Consider the following 15,164-nt stretch of genomic DNA (forward strand, 5'->3'; position numbering starts at 1 on the left):
GTTTAATGGCTTTTTTTTTTAATTTAAATTTTTTTTTTAAGTTTGATTTTTTTTTTTTTTTTTTGAGAAAGAGACAGAGAAAATGGGTGCGCCAGGGCCTCTAGCCACTGTAAAACAAACTCCAGGCACACGTGCCACCCTGTGCTTCTGGTTTATGTGGGTCCTGAGGAATCGAACCTGGGTCCTTTGGATTTGCAGGCAAATACCTTAACCCCTAAGACATTCTTCCAGCCCTTTCTTTTTGCTTTTGTTTTTCAAGGTAGAGACTCCCTCTAGCCCAGGTTGACCTGGAATTCACTATGTAGTCTCAAGCTGGCCTCAAACTCACAGTGGTCTCCTACCTCAGCCTTTTGAGTGCTGGGATGTGCTACCATGGCTGGCTTAATTTTTTTTTTTTTTTAAGGAGGTCATCTTTTAACATTTTCTTTAAGTCTATGTTAGAAAAGGGCTTTTAGTCATTAGGGTTTTTCTAAATAAAATATAACCACAGTTGTTAAGTTCACATAGTATCTGAGACCCAGTCCTTCTTATAATAGTAGCAAGGTTTATTTTGTATTTGTTTAGAGTTTGGTCAGATGGGTGGAGGATGACTGCAGAGGCAGCCTTGGCAGTAGCCGGGCAGGTGTATGGGAATTTGGAAACGCTGGGGCAGACAACCACAGGGGACTCTGATCTGGGGGGGGGGGTGGAGGGAAAGATAGAGGAAGAAAAGATAGATGCAGAGAGAGAGACGGACAGTGAGAGTGACCAAGACAAACAGGCACAGAGGGGGGCGTGCACTTTAGAGGAGAATAGGCCTGGGAACGAGAGGGAGAGGAGTGCCTGAGGAGGGCTTACATTTATTTGCCCCTTTGGTGGAAGGGGAATTGCCCTGTGAGGGAAGGACCTTGGGAGATGTAACAGGGTTTGGGGAGTTTGAGAAAAGTCCTTAAATTCCAAACCCTGAGTTCATCTCCATTTTTAACTAAAGAATTGGATAAGCCAGACTGAGAAGGACAATTTATGAACTGTTATAATTTTATTCAGAAATATATGAGGGAGAGGAAGGATCCATGAACCGAGGAAGGGAAAATGGATATACTCACCTGGCCTGAGAACCCATGTGGGAAGTGAGCATGGTATAAAATATGAAAGGGGATTTAGAGGGGAGGGAGCAGAGCGCTCGTGCCCTGTGCAGGGAGGAGGCGTAGAGAGCCCGCGTGGGCGTAGAGGTCTCCTCTCACACAAGCCCGGCGGAGACGAAGGGAAGCTCACTAAGACAGGAGCCTGGGAGTTCAGGACTGATGAACAGCCAACAAAGAGAGGGCTGTCCACCTGGGAAGGGTTTACCTATAACCCCATCGTGTGGGCTTTACCCGCAGGCTCAGGGGAGCCTCAGAGAGAGCTGACTGATGTGGACTCAGGGCTGGCTCAGGATGAGGCCGGCCATGACACCCAGTCTGGGAGCTGAGCTTAACCAACCACAGTGATAGGATCGTATTTAAATTCTAGGAAAGGGGAACTCCTTCCCAAGGAGTCCGGTTGTTTATGGCAGAACAGATCTAGGCAGCTCCTTTAGTCAAGATGTAAGGAGAGGAGAGATCCTTCTCTGAGCTCTTGTAAAGTGAAGATTGCAAGAGCAGATTTAAGGACATTTCTGCTTTTTACATTCAGGACCCAGTCACCCTAAACTACTGACAAAGCTACCTGACTCCCTCTCGGGGAGAGGTGTGGAATGGTGGTTGGGGACAAGGAGTCAGGCTGGCTAGACCCTCCTTCGAGCATTTTTAGGGAAGTGAGACCTTTGATGCTCCAATTGTGGCCAGTTGGGAAGGGCTTTGAGACTCTTAATAACAATGGATCACTGTTTGCCAGTATTTTGTATTATAGCTAAATATTTAGTTAGGGGAAATTGAAACAAATTGCCAAACATTTGTTAGGAAATAATAATAAAATTAAAATAATGCAGGTCATTTATTGGCTTTTTAAAAATCTCATTAAACTCAGTGTCAGGCAAATCATCTTGCCTTAGAAGTTTCTCTCTCTCTCTGTCATTTTTCAAAGTAGGGTCACATGCTAACTCAGGCTGACCTGGAATTCACTACATAGTCTCAGGGTGGCCTCAAACTCTCAGTGATCCTCCTACTTCTGCCTCCCGAATGCTGGGATTAAGCCCCCATGCCTAGCTGCCACACTCTTAATAGAGATTGTAATTGCTTTTTCTTTCTCTCTCTCTATCTCTCTTTTTAAAGATTTATTTGGAGACAGAGAGGGGAGGGGGGGAGAGAGAAAGGGTGCACCAGGACCTCCAGCTGGTGCAAACGAGCTCCAGAAGCATTAGCCACAATGTTTGTCTGGCTTACATGGGACCTGAAGAATCAAACCTTGGTCCTTAGGCTTCCCAGGCATGTGCCTTAATTGCTAAGTCATCTCTCCAGCCCTCTTTTATGTCTTTCTGAGGCAGGGTCTCACTTGAGCTCAGGCTGGCCTGAAACTCTCAATTGCCTTACCTTGAGCTTCTCTTCTCCCTGCCCCCACCAGCAGGGTTCCTAGTGTTTATTTGGGGTGTGATCCCAGCAAATAGAAGTAAAAGAAGAGCAGGAGGAAAGGCAGGTAAGGGAGAAAAAAATAGTGATTATCCCAGTAGTTAAATAGGGATTAGTTCTAAAGAACCCTGCAGAAATGCCTCAGAATCTAAGGTGTTTCCCAGGTCACTTTGGGGATATCCTGAGGAACCCAAGGCCCCTGGTGAGACTGGAAAAAAACCCTGACCCAGAAAAATAGAGGTTTCTAAACTGTGCTTGAGGTGGTAAATCAGTAACAAGCCCTGAACAGGGCATAGCTGGTCCAAAATGAGGTGCTGATGAGCTCGGCCAATGTCAGCCACAATATTGATTTCTTTTGATATTATTTAAAGTGCATCCACATGATACCTACATGCCTTTAGTGTCTCTCCCCTACCTAAGTAATTTCGAGGAGGGAGTGTTTTATCCTTTATTTCAGAAATAACATTGAGCATTCTCTTAAGCATTCTTTTTTTTTTTTTAAATTTGTTTTTATTTGTTTATTTGAGAGTGACACAGAGAGAGAATGGGCACACTAGGGCCTCTAGCCACTGCAAATGAACTCCAGATGCATGTACCACCCTGTGCATGTGGCTTATGTGGGTCCTGGGTGCGGCGAACTCCCTGACCAGCAGGAGAAGAACGACCAGCAAACAAAGATCCTTCTCAATCACACTTTATTAGAGAGCCTCTTGGTTAACAGGAAAGTTGATGGCGAAGGGGCCGGGGCGCAGGAGTGTAGCTGCTTTTATAGGGTGTAATACTACAAGACACCTATGGATTGGCCGCCACCTGCTCACCCACCACCCAGGGCCACGGGATAGGCCCAGGATGCATTACATCATGTGCACGCGCAGCATCAAGCATGACTGTCGCCAGGATATGACCAAGTAGGGAGTTGTTCGTCACAACCCTCAGCAGGAAGTCAGCGCCATCTTGTAATGGCGTCTGTAGCCGCTCCCTGCAGCTCCCCCTTTTTTGTTTAATAAAATGGCCAAGCGTAAATAGAAAACATGCCTTCCCGATCAGGTCCGCACCTCATGATATGTTGACCGATCAAGGGAAGAAGTCCAACCTCCCCTTCCTCAGTGCAATGGGACAGGTCCCCTGAGAGTGCAAAGGCGGCGGTCAAACGAAAGCTACCATATTCCTGCCCATCCTCGTGCAATGGGTACTCTGAGACCCCGAGGGTGCAAGGGCCAGGGGAGCTATTTTCCCTTTAAGGCTGCCAGCCAGATTTGGGGAGAGGAGCCACATTCTAAGGCAGCGAGCGCTTGTGAAATGACCATTTTATCTCTCCTAGTTTGGGTTCACAGGCGACAGACCAACCATAGGCAAAGCACACACCCTCCTAGGCAGCACACCAGAAACATTCCAGTTCCTACCCATTCCTTGAAATAGGAGAATGCAGATGATATCCAAGAAGTAAAGCCTTTTGCCAAGCTAAGATCCACTCGTGTGGAGTTAATATGTACTATAGCTTGTCTTAATTCCTCCAATTCCCTATCAAATTCCTTAGACCAATTTTGCGAGAGGGCTAGCGACAAACTACGAGACAGATTAGCAGCTCTGGTGAAGTTTTCATAAGGGACACTAGTAACACACAATGCATTATACTTCCATTCACATCCCAGCTGAGCTAGCTGCCAAAGGATATCAACCTGTTCTTGAACTAAATCTATTCTTTGGTTTAAAATTTGGATACCACCCTTTAAGTGAGAATTTAAAGCTGTCTGAGTGTCTAAGGCCTCTGAGGTAGAAGTAGCCAAGTTATTCAAAGTTTCAGCCGTCTGCACTGAGGAAGCTATGGCCACACCCGCCGCAGTAGCGGCAGCAGCTATCGCAGCCACGGCTGCTATAACTGCTGCTGTGATGCCAAAATCCCTTTTATTCCTAAATAAAGTCAGCGTGCTGGGAGCTTCCACAGGCACAGGGACCCAGCGAGGGACCCTAAGGACCATAGCATTCTTAAACTTTGGAGCATCCCAGCATTGGGACAAGAGGCAGGAGGTATTGGAGCAACTACTAAAGGAGGAATTACTGAGGACAAACATAAACGGTGGGTGAACGCAAACTGGTGCCGGGGAGAAAGTAGCATTTCTTGCGTTAGTTTGGCACCCATGTCCAATGCTCATAATTCCCCCTGTGGTGTTGATAGTTTTGTATAAAGCACCCCAGTTCTTATCAGCTTCCTCCACCACCTGCTCCTTCTCACTAAAGACTGCAGTCACATTATTACAAGCAACTTGTCCTCCCTGTAATAACACAAAAGGTGTGAAATCAGTACAGCTTCCATTTGTTCCACACAAAATCCACTTTGAAAATGGATTATACCTTCTATCTTGTCTGAAAAATCCCCCAGTCCATAAGGCCGGATAGGGATGGGGACCCCTCATGTCTGGGGAGAAATTAAAGAGTTTTCCCTTACTTGTCCAGCCAACACCGGTAGACTGACAGTCAGACCACGGCCAGGTTTCCCCTTCATCACTTCCCCAACAATGAGGAGCAAGTCGTGGTTGGTATGCTTTGTCTGATATGTTTACACCAACCAGAAATGTTCCATTAAGCCAGATTGCCAATTCAGTATAGGTATAGTTACCAAATTTATATTGGGAAGTCTTATTCTCTGGACCATACCAATCATTACGTCTCTGTTGGTCATTTCTTTCCCAAATCATGTCCCTGTGGAACCAAGCAAAGGCTTGTTTCTTTAAGACCATACAGTCCTCATAAGTTGGATCAAGCGTAAAGCACAATGTCCCCGATGCCTGGAAACTCCGCTGTTCTCCGATAGAAACGGAAAAGGTGTCTTTCTTCACCATGGGAAGACCCAGTTCCTTCTCTGTTGTAAAGAAACGGGGAAAAACCACAGCAGAGTGATATACTGGCATGGGTTTGGGAAATGCAGACATAATGCCCCAACGCTGTTCTCCACTACATTCCAGGCACAGGATGAGGATCATCAATAAGGCTCTCCTTCTCTCCATCCTTCTCTCCATCCTGGTAGGCATCTCCGTCTCCAGGAGCCTCCTGTTGGGGTCGGATAATTGTTTTCACCAAGCGAGCCGGAACCCAATGCGGAGAATCTTGGTCCTGTGGAAAAACACAAACAGCTCCCCTGGATCTTAACATCACAAGATCTGGTCCTTTCCATTTATTATCTAAGACATCCTTCCACATCACCATTTCACTGGGCATGGGAATCTTAGATTGACTGTGTCTTTCCGCTGTACTTTTACCATATGGATCCAAAATCAAAAAATTAAGAGTGAAGAGGGCTAAAGAAACTCTCTCCTTAGGGGTTGCATCCTCTGCTATTCCCCTTTTTTGTTTAAATAAGAGGGCTTTTAGGGTTTTATTTGCTCTTTCTACTATACCTTGGCCCTGTGGGTTGTAAGGAAGGCCAGTGGCATGAGCTACCTGCATTTGTGCGCAAAAGGCTCGAAAACCAGCAGATGTGTATGCTGGGCCATTATCAGTTTTTAAATGGCGTGGCTTTCCCCAAGCCGCCCAGGCCTCTAAACAGTGAGTCTTGACATGAGAGACCTTTTCACCTGCCAATGGAGAGGCGAAAATAACGCCTGAACAGGTGTCTACTGAGACATGTAGGTATTTTAATCTTCCAAACTCTGGAAGATGTGTCACATCCATTTGCCAAAGGTCTCTAGGACGTAGGCCTCGGGGATTAACGCCCACATGTGGGGAAGGCAAAAAGGTGACACAAGATTGGCAAGATTTTACAATATCCCGCACTTCATTTCTGGAAATAGGAAATTTTAGTCTTAAAGTATTTGCAGGGACATGATATAGTCTATGGAATTCTGTTGCCGAAGTCTTTGGATCATCCAAGGAGATCAGGGCTAGCCTAGCGGCCCGATCCACAAGGTCATTAGCCTGTGACAAGGGGCCAGGCAGTAGTGAATGAGCTCGAATATGAGAAACATAAAAAGGGCAAGTTCGCTGCAAAATTAAAGATTGAAGTTGTAAAAGAATATTAGACACTAGACTAGTAGAGCGAACCGAAGCGGCAATCTCTAAATTAGCCACTGCATTGGCCACATACAAGGAATCTGTAAACAAATTAAAGGAAGTGGGGAATGTCTGAAATACCTCCAAGACTATTAAGCATTCAACAATCTGAGGAGAGTCAGGTCTGAACATTCTTACTATAGGCTCCGATCCCTGTACCAGGTAGGCCCCACGACCAGACTTTGAGCCATCAGTAAAGATGGCAGGGGCTGATGTAATAGGCTCCTGAACAGTGATTTTAGGAAAGTAAACCAGATTGTTTTCAACAAAAGACAAAATAGGGCTCTTTGGGTAATGATTATCTATGACATTTGGGAAAGCACACATGAGAATGCTCCAATCATCCACAGTGCCAGACAGAACTTTTACTTGTTCCTTAGTATAGGGAATGATAAGCCTGTCAGGCAGCTTTGCAAAATGTATTAAACAATATTTAAGCCCCAAGCAAGCTTGTCGAGCGACCAGCTGTGGGAAATATTGGAGAGTGCGGGCTCCCAAGGAGTTTTTTTTTTTTTTTCCTTCTGAAGCCATAATAGAAGCCCCTCCTAGCGGAGGCCAGCCGCGACCAGGTTTTTGTTTTAATGAAGCGGCATGTGTCCCCAGGGGAGTTTTTTGTTTTAATGAAGCGGCATGTGTCCCTAGGGGAGTTATAGGGTGGGGGTGCAGACGGCTCTATTAATTGCAGAGATCCACCCCCTTGGGCCTGCTTTCCTTTCGTTAGTAGGGGGCGCCTAGGCAGAGATGAATAGTGCCCTTTTGTGACTTCCTTGATTCCTTCCCCCCCCCCTTTTGTAATGGTTCTTCCTCCTCCTCCTCCTCTAGGTCTGAGTTGGAGGTGATTTCCTCATCTGTCTCAAAAACACTTAAACGTACAAGCTCTTCAATAGGGGGATACAGCCTGGTAAAGGTCCCTTTAGTCCCTTTCTCAGGCAAGCGATGACTCATTTCCCCCATCTCTTTAAGCTCCTCCTGCAGGCTTTTATCTTTATCTTGTATATGTTTCTCCTTCTTTATATCTCCCTTTTTCTTAGGCCTAACTTTTGACTCCCCATTTGAATCAGACTCAGAAAGACTATCCTGATGCTTTGCTAGAGCCTCCCGCCCTTTTTTAATGATCTCTATGTGGTTCCCTTTACTCAAACAAGAATGAATAAGGCGCCAGAACGGCAATGTGCCTTTGCCTATTCTATCTTCTTTCTTTGCCCGCTCCAAATCTCGACCCAATTTTTCCCACGTAAGGAGTGAAAGATCACCTGACACCGCAAACCACGGTGCGATCTCATCCAGGTCTTTAACAATCTTTTTAATTGTCGCGGATGAGACCTTAATGTCTCTCTGTTTAAGCAGTTCCTTTACGAGTTGGACAAAGCTATCGGATGCAAAGTTCGCGCTCTGGGAATTGCCCATGGCGTACGCTGTTATCTACCAGCGAATTTACCGGCCAGAAGAAGAGGGCAAGGCAGCGTGCGACAGATCGAAAAACCCTGTTATCTACCAAGGTCTTTTACTTTCGATTCATACCGCGAGGCTAATCCTCTTCAAAACAGCGGCACTCCCTTCCAGGTTCGTCACAACAGCACCAAGAGCAGCAGACAACAAGAAAAATAAACCACACAGGAATAAAAATGGCAAGAATCAAATACGGGTCTAGCATGACTGGGGTAACTTACCGCGGTCTTCCTCTCCATGTGTCAAGTTCTGGATCCTCTTCAGCCCCTCGCCCGATGCCTACAAGGCACCCAGCGTCCCGGGTTTTCGGCACCACTTTGCGGCGAACTCCCTGACCAGCAGGAGAAGAACGACCAGCAAACAAAGATCCTTCTCGATCACACTTTATTGGAGAGCCTCTTGGTTAACAGGAAAGTTGATGGCGAAGGGGCCGGGGCGCAGGAGTGTAGCTGCTTTTATAGGGTGTAATACTACAAGACACCTACGGATTGGCTGCCACCTGCTCACCCACCACCCAGGGCCACGGGATAGGCCCAGGATGCATTACATCATGTGCACGTGCAGCATCAAGCAAGACTGTCGCCAGGATATGACCAAGTAGGGAGTTGTTCGTCACAACTCTCAGCAGGAAGTCAGCGCCATCTTGTAATGGCGTCTGTAGCCGCTCCCTGCACCTGGGGGAATCGAGACTTGAACTAGGGTCCTTAAGCTTCACAGGCAACTGCTCAACCACTAAGCCATCTCTCCAGCCCCTCTCTTAAGTATTCTTAATGCTAATACCTAGCACCCTCTGCTTAGACTGCTTTTTATTATTATTATTATTATTATTATTATTTTGTTTTTTCAAGGTAGGGTCTTGCTGCAGCTCAGGTTGACCTGCAATTTACTACATAGTCTTAGGGTGGCCTCGAACTCACGGCGATCCTCCTACCTCTGCCTCCCAAGTGCGCGACCATGCCCAGCAGATGGCTTTTTTAATTATATAGTTTTTACAAGGTTTTTTTTTCTTTTGTTTTAAGAGTTGGAAATCTGGGGCTAGAGAGATGGCTCAGAGTTTGACTGGGTTTGATTCCACATAAGGCCAGATGCACAAGGAGGTGCATGCATCTGCAGTTCTTGTGCAGTGGCTCTGGCACACCCATTCTCTCTGTATCTGTTCTGTCTCCCTCTGCTTACTCTCACTTACTCATATGTAAAATTCTAGGTATAAAACCTGCCAGTGGAGTTTTGTTGTTGTTGTTGTTTTTCTTTGATTTTTCGAGGTAGGGTTTCACTCTGGCCCAGGCTGACCTGGAATTCACTATGGAGTCTCAGGGTGACCTTGAGCTCATGGCGATCCTCCTACCTCTGCCTCCTGAGTGCTGGCATTAAAGGAGTGTGCTGCCACGCTTGGATCTCAATAGAGTTTTGTTTTTATTTTTTAAATATTTATTTGTGAGGAAAAAGAGAGATTGTATGAGGGCACCAAGGCCTGTTGCTGTTGCAAAAATAATCTCCAGATGCATTCACCACTTAATGCATCTGGCCTTACATAGGACATGTAATCAAAATACTAATGTGAGCTCTTCAGTTTTATTTCTCCTTAAATTCTGAGGGGTCAGGTTCTCCCTGAATTGTATATAATTGATTATTCAGATTTCAACCTGTTCTTAGTACAGTGATAATTTCCCAGATGAACTGCATGCTTTTGTAACACACCACGGCCTTTCTCCCGTTCTCTGTTTCTTTGTCTTTGTTCTACATTACTTTCTGGTTATATACAAATTATTACTATTTTCGGCCTTAGACTAACCTTAGGTAGCTCAAAGCATATCTTGAGTCAGTGTTAGAAAGTCTTTACACTAAAGGAATCGGAAGGAAGGAATAACAGAAAACACACCTGATTCCAGGAAAGTCTCTTTAGCCCTGCGATGATTTTCTCCCAGTCACACCTGTTTGTCACCATGCTGGGCGAATCAACAATTAATCATTGTAAAATGACTTCTTCCAAGTAGTTGCTGTTTATTTTAAATTTTAGATATCAGCTTAACATGATAGTTGGTCATTAAATATTGAAAGTAGATGCAGTATCTACTGCATCTAAATTTAGCCTTTGTGTGTCTGTGTAGTGTAGTGTATTCACTCTTCACACGAGTTCTCAAATTCTGTTCTGCAGTGACATTCTGCAACTAAAATAGCATAATTTAAAAAGTCAGATTCAGAAGATTATTTTGTCTTTTTCATTTTTTTAGATCTGTGCTGAAAGAAATAGGCATGTTATGAGTTCAAGACAGAAGAATTTAGCCAAAGCTTATGCTTAGTTTGTCATTCTCTTAGTTTGCCATCTTTACCTTTTATGATGGAATTAAATGTGCCATATTTTGCATTCCAAAAAGAACCTGTATGTTTAAGGGTGCTCTGATACTTGAACATGTTAGAAAATCACTGTTCTTGATAAATAGTGGTTTTTTAAAATTAAAAAGTAGGGTTTATATGTTCAAATATAAGCAGTGTCAAAAAGGTGAGTTGAATATTAGATTACTAAAAGTTTTTTATTATTTATTTTTGAGAGAGAGGGAGAAGGAAAAAGAGAGAGAGAGAGAATGGGTGCACCAGGGCCTTCAGCTACTGCAAACAAATTCCAGATGTGTGTGTCCCTTTTTGTGTGCATCTTTCTATGTGGGACCAGGAGATTCGAACATGAGTTCTTAGGCTTTGCAGGCAAGCACCTTAATCACTAAGCCATCTCTCCACCCATTAAAGGTTGTTTCATGTAGGTAAAAGCTGGCTTCCCTCTGTGCAGAATAAGTGTTTCATTGCTGTAATAACGTTGTTTTTTGTTTGTTTGTGTGTGTGTCACCTTCCAGGAGCCCAGGCATGTGTGCTTGTATTTTCTACCACAGACAGGGAATCTTTTGAGGCCATTTCCAGCTGGAGGGAAAAAGTAGTAGCTGAAGTTGGCGATCTTCCCACTGTGCTGGTGCAGAACAAGATTGACCTTCTGGACGATTCTCGGATAAAGAAGTAAGATGGCTGCTTGTGTCATTCTCTCTCTATCCTCTTTCCTCCATCCCTACCTCCTCCTCTGTCCTTCTCCCTCGTCCTCTTTTCTCCTTCTCTTTCTTCTCTTTTCTCTGTGTTTTCCACTTCTCCACCCATGTTTAAAGCTATCAAAACCTTTGCTTCATACTGACTCATCCTGAAATTACCTTCAGGAGTTAAACCTTAGCTGTAAAGTCTTCACCTGCAAATGAGCTCCTAGGGGTACAGTTTGCTGCCTGGGCCTAGGGAAGGCTGATGGGCAGCCTCCTGCTTCTGCAAGCCTCACGCTGGCTCTCCTAGCACTCTGAACGCTGAGGTAGGAGTAGCACAAGTTTGAGGCCAGCCTGGGCTACATAGTAAAACACTATCCAAAATTTTAAAACAAGGAAGGGAACATCCCTAGATGCTTTGATTTTTATACTAGGTAGCTATTCCCTGTTGATGGATTTAAGAAGCTTTGCACCCATGTTGTTTTATGTATTCAGAACTATTTGCTCAATTTTTAAAAACAGTTTAGAATCTAAATAAATTCTACCTATGCAGTAACTATAAATTTTATATTCTTAAGCCAGGCGTGGTGGTGCACGCCTTTAATCCTAGCACTTGGGAGGCAGAAGTAGGAGGATCATCATGAGTTTGAGTTCACCCTGGGATTACAGAGTGAATTCCAGGTCAGCCTGGGCTAGAGTGAGACCCTACCTCGAAAAACAAACAAACAAGAATTTTATCTCCATCATTAATATTTTTGCTGGCTTTAAAAATATTTGCTTTGGCTGCCTGTGGTGTCCCACCTCTTTAATCCCAGCACATGGGAGGCAGAGGTAGGAGGGTCGCAGTGAGTTCAAGGCCACCCTGAGGCTACATAGTGATTCCAGGTTAGCCTGGACTAGAGTGAGATCCTACCTTGAAAAAACACAAAACAAAACAGAAAAAAAAAAATTGCTTTGGTTTTATCCTTATTTTATTTTCTAATTGATATATAACAAATTAGTCCTCAGTTTAGTGGCTTAAAGTAAGATTTTGTTGTTGTTGTTAAATTATAGCTTTTTATGGGTTAGGAGCTTAAGAGTGGCTTGGTAGGGTGGCTTTGCATGAGGTTGTAATCATTGTGTCACAGCTTGACAGTGGAGGATTGTTGGGTTTTTGTTTCTCCTTTTGAGACAGGGACTTGCTTTATAGCTCAGGCTGTACCTAAACTCATTACCTAGCCAAGGCTGGCCTCAAACAGCCTGGCTAGGAGTCCACAGAGAGTGTCTTCTTGAATTGCTTGCCACCTTATTGAGATAAGGTGTTTGACTGAACATGGAACTCACGAATTCATCTAGACTAGCGAGCCAGCGTCCACCTCCCGAGCACAGGGCTGACAGCCGTACGTCAACGTGCCTGGCATTTATGTGGGTGCCAAGTAAGGATCTGAAGTCTGGCTCTGGCACTTGCATGTTGAGCACTTAACTTACTGAGCCATACCAGCCCAGTTTTAATGCTTTAGAAATAAATGTGAGGGACTGGGGGGATGTTCAGAGTCAGTGCTTGCTGTGCAGGCATGAAGGTCTGAGTCAGACCCCAGCATGCACGTAATGCTGGGCAGTGAGAGACCGTGGCTCAAGGAAGAGGGTGTGAAAAGCTGAGGAGGCACGTAGAGTCCACCTCAGGCCTCCACGTTACCGAGCACAAACACGCTTGCACACACACATGCCGAAAAGAAGTGTGAGCATTGTCTGGAGGCTTCCATCTACCCCTTCCCCATTCCGCCCTGCCCTTTGACATCAGGAAATGTTATTGAAAAGTAACTTAAAAACAAGCTAGCAGCAGGTAACCTTACAAGCATGCTTTTGTTTTGTTGTTTGTTTTAACTGGTGTTCAGTGAGGAAGCTGAGGCACTGGCCAAAAGGTTAAAGCTGAGATTCTACAGGACCTCAGTGAAAGAAGATCTGAACGTGAATGAAGGTAAAGCACATTTTTCAGAATATACTGCAGCAGGAACTCTGTCTTTTCCTTGATTCTTTTTCAGTTGTGTTTAGAATTTTTATTTCTTTTTTTTGGTTTTTCAAGGTAAGGTCTCTAGCCCAGGCTGACCTGGAACTCACTCTGTAGTCCCAGACTGGCCTCGAACTCATGACAGTCCTCCCATCTCTGTCTCCTGAGTGCTGGGATTAAAGGTGTTTACCCCAGGCCCAAGCTAGAATTTGTATTGCTAAACAACAATTTGAGAACAAAATTTTCTTGTCACATAATATTACATGAAATTTAAGGGAATTCTGCATTAAAAGAGTCCTAAGTTTTTTTACTGATGTTCTTAACTGCTCATCACTTATTCCTTACAGAAACGTCTGAGGTTTTAGTTTGTATTTTATCACTACCTTAACATCTAGGGCATGTAAGTGCAAGTGTGCATACACCTATGTGCTTGCCGCATCCCGTTAAGGAGATACTGAATTGTTTTAGTATTCTACTGCAGAAGGTATTTCATGATACCAACATTAATTTTTTAGTATTTCCGAGTTTTAAAAAAGTGGGAGTAAAGAAAGAAAAGGGTAGCTTTTCTCATTGTTAGGTTTCAGCTGGGTTGTCATTCTGGGCACTTATTCTGGACAGTTTTCTTCATCTAAAGAAAATGGACATTTGTTAAAGACTGAGTTTTTTATATTTAATTTTTTTTAGTAAGTATAAAAATCATAATGTAAAAATAGATTTACTTTCCTAAGTCATATTGACCAAGTATGTATGTGTATGTGTATATTTATTCTAGTTTTTAAATATTTGGCTGAAAAATATCTTCAAAAACTCAAACAACAAATAGCTGAGGATCCAGAACTAACTCATTCAAGTGGTAACAAAATTGGTAAGTGCTCGGGATATTTCAGCCCACGTCTACCTGCTCCTCTCCATTCCTTATTATATTTACTTTTTATACGCAGTATTATATTTACTTTTTATACGCAGTGCGCATTCTTTAAGAAAATAAGTAAAAGTATTGGATCAGTAATTACTCAACCCATTAGTATCAGTTCTCTTGTGAAGGGTTTCTTTTAAGCATTGAAAAGTTTCCAAATCCATTTGGTTTAATGAAGACAGCAGAGGCATAAGTGCTTTCTGTAAAGACTTGTTGCGTGCATAATGAGCTTTACAGCATTTGTTTCTGATTCTGTACTTGTACTTCTAAAACATTTTTCTGCCCTACTATCTTTTTAAAATTTATTTTATTTATTGAGAGAGAGAGAGAGAGAAAATGAATGGATGTGCCAGAGCCTTTAGCCACTGCAACACAAACTCCAGACACGTGCACCACCTTGTGTGTCTGGCTTACGTGAATCCTGGGGAAAAGAACCCTGCTTCTTTCACTGACTGTTCATTCCTCAGGGTCTGTCTACGCAGCTCACTCAGCTCTGTGTATGGCTGAAGCCTCGCAGTCTCCCCATGTATTTATTCTAGCAGAGCAGAGACTGAATCTAGAGCACTGCTAATACCCAGTTCCAACTTTCCCACAGTTTCCCCTTTCTTATGAATTAGATGGAATTGGACCTTTCTTTCTTTTTTTTTTTTTTTTTAATTTATTTGAGAGCGACAGACACAGAGAGAAAGACAGATAGAGGGAGAGAGAGAGAATGGGTGCGCCAGGGCTTCCAGCCTCTGCAAACGAACTCCAGACGTGTGTGCCCCCTTGTGCATCTGGCTAACGTGGGACCTGGAGAACCGAGCCTTGAACCGGGGTCCTTAGGCTTCACAGGCAAGTGCTTAACCACTAAGCCATCTCTCCAGCCCTGGACCTTTCTTTGACTAGTCTATTGGCTCTGTGTTTCCTTTGGGCAGTAAACATATGATGTCTTTCTGGGCATAACTGTGATCCAAGAACTCGGGAGGCTGAGGTAAGAGAGTCAGACCGAGCCACATAGCAAAATCCTGTCTCAAAAATCCAAGACAATAAAATATAAAATTTAAATATAAATAAATAAACATATATATACACATATATATAGTAGTACTTATTTATATATTGTATTATTTTACTTATTAGATTATAAACTTCTTGTAGGCAAGAATTAGTGGTAGACAGGCTGGTGAGATGGCTCAGCAGTTAAGGCACTTGCCTGCAGAGCCTAACAACCTGAGTTCAGTTCTCCA

At 43.9% G+C, this 15,164-nt stretch overlaps 1 protein-coding gene across 3 annotated transcripts in view; it reads left to right on the forward strand.

The window, feature by feature from the left end:
- Rab23 (RAB23, member RAS oncogene family) overlaps window positions 1-15,164 on the forward strand; it is a 34,968-nt gene that overhangs the window by 12,627 nt on the left and 7,177 nt on the right. The window contains exons 4-6 of one of the 3 annotated variants that reach the window (XM_045156846.1): window positions 10,904-11,024; window positions 12,907-12,989; window positions 13,792-13,884. In XM_045156846.1, coding sequence (XP_045012781.1) covers window positions 10,904-11,024; window positions 12,907-12,989; window positions 13,792-13,884 — 297 coding nt within the window. Of the gene's footprint in view, window positions 1-10,867; window positions 11,025-12,906; window positions 12,990-13,791; window positions 13,885-15,164 lie in introns of all 3 variants that reach the window. The other 2 variants (XM_004668217.2, XM_045156847.1) reach the window with 2 other exon arrangements.

The sequence above is a fragment of the Jaculus jaculus genome, chromosome 8, assembly GCF_020740685.1.
Source record: "Jaculus jaculus isolate mJacJac1 chromosome 8, mJacJac1.mat.Y.cur, whole genome shotgun sequence".
Classification (NCBI taxonomy): Eukaryota; Metazoa; Chordata; class Mammalia; order Rodentia; family Dipodidae; genus Jaculus; species Jaculus jaculus.